Raw genomic sequence first — 2,618 nt, 5'->3', positions numbered from 1 at the left:
CCGCCACTTCGGGGAGCCAGACGGCGAGGACGGCGGTGGGGTCTGGGGGCCCGAGGGATGCCAACAGGAGTGAGGGCGGAGGTGGGCCATGCTGGGCTCGGAGGGGACAGCTGCTGCCACCTCGTCCCTGCTGGGCTGGGCAGGCGCATCTGGTGGGCACACTGTAGGCTGAGTGGGCGGGGGCTGCAGGCATCCACGGTGCAGACAGCCCGGGGGGGCACTGTCGAGGCAAGGGCCCAGGATGCCAGGGGAGACAGGGTGCTCCGGGCACACTGGGAGCTAGAGCAGAGCAAGATCCTGGAGGGCGTGGGATGAGGGGTGCAAGGGCCAGGACCCCCAGCTGCGGTTACACCATGAGCCACGGCTGGGCAGTAGAGTGGCTGCTCTGAGTCACACCTGGGGGGTGCTGCCACCTGTCTTAGAGCTGTGGTGGCATCTGCCTGGGCACTGTATTTATGGCCAGACGCAGCCGGCGTGTAGTAAACAGTCAGTCCGTGGACGGCGGCGGATGCTGCCCTCATGTTCCTCCAGCGTGTCCCGAGGCGGGGGCCAGGGCCAGCACAGCGCGTGCCCAGGCGCAGGCGTGGCGTGACTGGGCTCAGGGCAGGAGTGAGGCAGTCAGGACACGGAGAGTGACTTACGTTGGGATCCCGGGACCAGGGCTTAGTCTGTGACTACAGTCAGGGATGGTTCCGTGGGCATTCAGGAGCCACGGGTGGTATCACAGCATGACAGGATAGAGACCCCAAGCCAGGTGGGCTCAGTCTTCAGGGGATGTAGTATGAAGAGGATTCGGGAGAAGAGCAGGGTGGGAAGGTCGAGTGCTGCAGACAGTGAGGAGCCCTCAGTGGTGGGGCAGCTACTACCCCAGCGAGGGTCAAGAGGAGATGGTGCGGAGTCGAGGGGCTGGCTCAGTTCGAATGTCCCGGGAGGGCCTCTGGGGGGCGGTGACGCGTGTACCGAGAGAAGAGCCAGCATGTGAAGGTCAAGGGAAGTGCAGAGCCTGGCGTGTGCAAAGGCCCTGGGGCGCCTCTGAGCTTGGCAAGGAGCTTATCCCGCAGGAGGCCAGCCTGGTTCTGCCCTCTCTCTATGAGTTGTCAGCCCCTCGCCCTTGATCTGGCCAGTCCAGTCCTCCTAATGAGACCTAGAGTCCTCTGAGACTCCTGCTCGCCAGGTGTCACCTCCCCCCTCCCTGTCACGCAGATCCTGTAGGGCTCAGGCCGCTCAGTGGGGATGAGGGAGTGGGCAGCAGGTGGCTCCAGTTAGTGGCTGTCAGGCCTAGTGAGGGCAGATGGCTGCAGAGGTGGGGCTGTAGCCACGGAGCAGGCGTGAGCCACTTACTCAGCGGCCCGTGACCTGTGTGGACAGTTGCCTTTGGGCTAGCACGGTGGCTTGAAACTACTTGCTGGGTCACTCTGCCCCTGCTCGTGCCTGTCCCACCGGCCTCCCCCAGCCATTGCCTCAGCTTCCCCACAGGTGAAGCTAGCGGGTACTGGTCCCTGACCCCACAGGCGAGCGCCAGGTGCTGACGAGGGGCAGTGCGGTGCCAAGCACAGCCTCCGAGAGCAGCAGCACTACCTGGAGTCTGCCCTCGCAGAGCAGAGGTGGGAAGCTGAGGTGGGCAAGGCCTTGGGGAATCAGCGTGGCCTCCCTGGCTTTCTGCACAAAGAGGAATCCAGCCTCTTGGGAGGCCCGGAGAGGCACAGCTGGAGCGGAGGTGCTGGACATACGCACACCAGGGCCTGGGAGGCGGTGCCGCGGTGCCTGTACCTGTGCCAGACGTGGGCGTGCCTGTACGAGCAGGTCTGTGTGCATCAGGTGTGTGGCCTGCCTCTCCTCAAGGCTGGAGGCCCACAGGGTGACCTGGAGGAGAGGAGGCTGCAGGGGAGAGTACAGAGGATCAAGCCCAGCAGGGTGGGCGGCGGTGGGGCCTTCACACACGGGCTCCCCGTCCCCACAGAGCTCAGCGCAGGACACTGCAGCCCGAGCTGGGCAGCACAGGCCTGAGGCCCTGCAGGCAGGTGGTCGGCCGCTGGGTCTTGTGGGCTAGGAGCCCAGCCGAGGGGCAAGGCGGGGCAGGTGGGAGGATGGGCCAAGCCGGAGTGCACAGGGGCCTGGCTCTGAGTGCAGGCACCCTCACCCTCTCCCACATGTCCCTGAGCTGGGCCCCCGGCCACCAAGGTAGCTGCGTCTGTGTCCTGCCTTCCCAGACCAACTGCTGTGACTGGCCCTGACCCTGGTGGGCTGGAAGACGTGGGGGCCACTCGGCTGTGGGAACAGTCACCCTAGCGTGGGGCCTGAGCTCAGGGGCCTGGGGCAGGGAGGGCTGCCTGGAGGAGGCCACAGGACTAGTCTGTACTGGTGGAGAGCATAGTACAGCTGAGGTTCACACTACCCTGGGGCGTGGCTGAGAGCAGGAGAGGAGCCAGGCCAGGCAAGGAGGGCAAGGCAGGGGGAGCAGGGCGAGGGTGGAGCGGGGCCAGGGATGGGAGCGGGTTGGGGGGAGCAGGGCCAGGGGGAGCAGGGCTGGGGGAGCAGGGCCAGGGGGAGCAGGGCCAGGGGAGCAGGGTAGGGGGCCCAGGCGACCTTGGGCACCTGATGGTGGCAGGCCTGGTCGG

The 2,618-nt window shown here is 66.3% G+C and overlaps 1 protein-coding gene across 1 annotated transcript in view; it reads left to right on the top strand.

The window, feature by feature from the left end:
• ADGRB1 (adhesion G protein-coupled receptor B1) overlaps positions 1 to 2,618 on the top strand; it is a 99,805-nt gene that overhangs the window by 71,032 nt on the left and 26,155 nt on the right. The window contains 1 exon segment of the mRNA XM_027773277.1: positions 1,512 to 1,604. Within this exon segment, the coding sequence (XP_027629078.1) occupies positions 1,512 to 1,604 (93 nt within the window).

Source organism: Tupaia chinensis, unplaced genomic scaffold, assembly GCF_000334495.1.
Source record: "Tupaia chinensis unplaced genomic scaffold, TupChi_1.0 Scaffold000335_1, whole genome shotgun sequence".
Classification (NCBI taxonomy): domain Eukaryota; kingdom Metazoa; phylum Chordata; class Mammalia; order Scandentia; family Tupaiidae; genus Tupaia; species Tupaia belangeri.
This window is presented reverse-complemented; position numbering and strand designations above follow the sequence as displayed.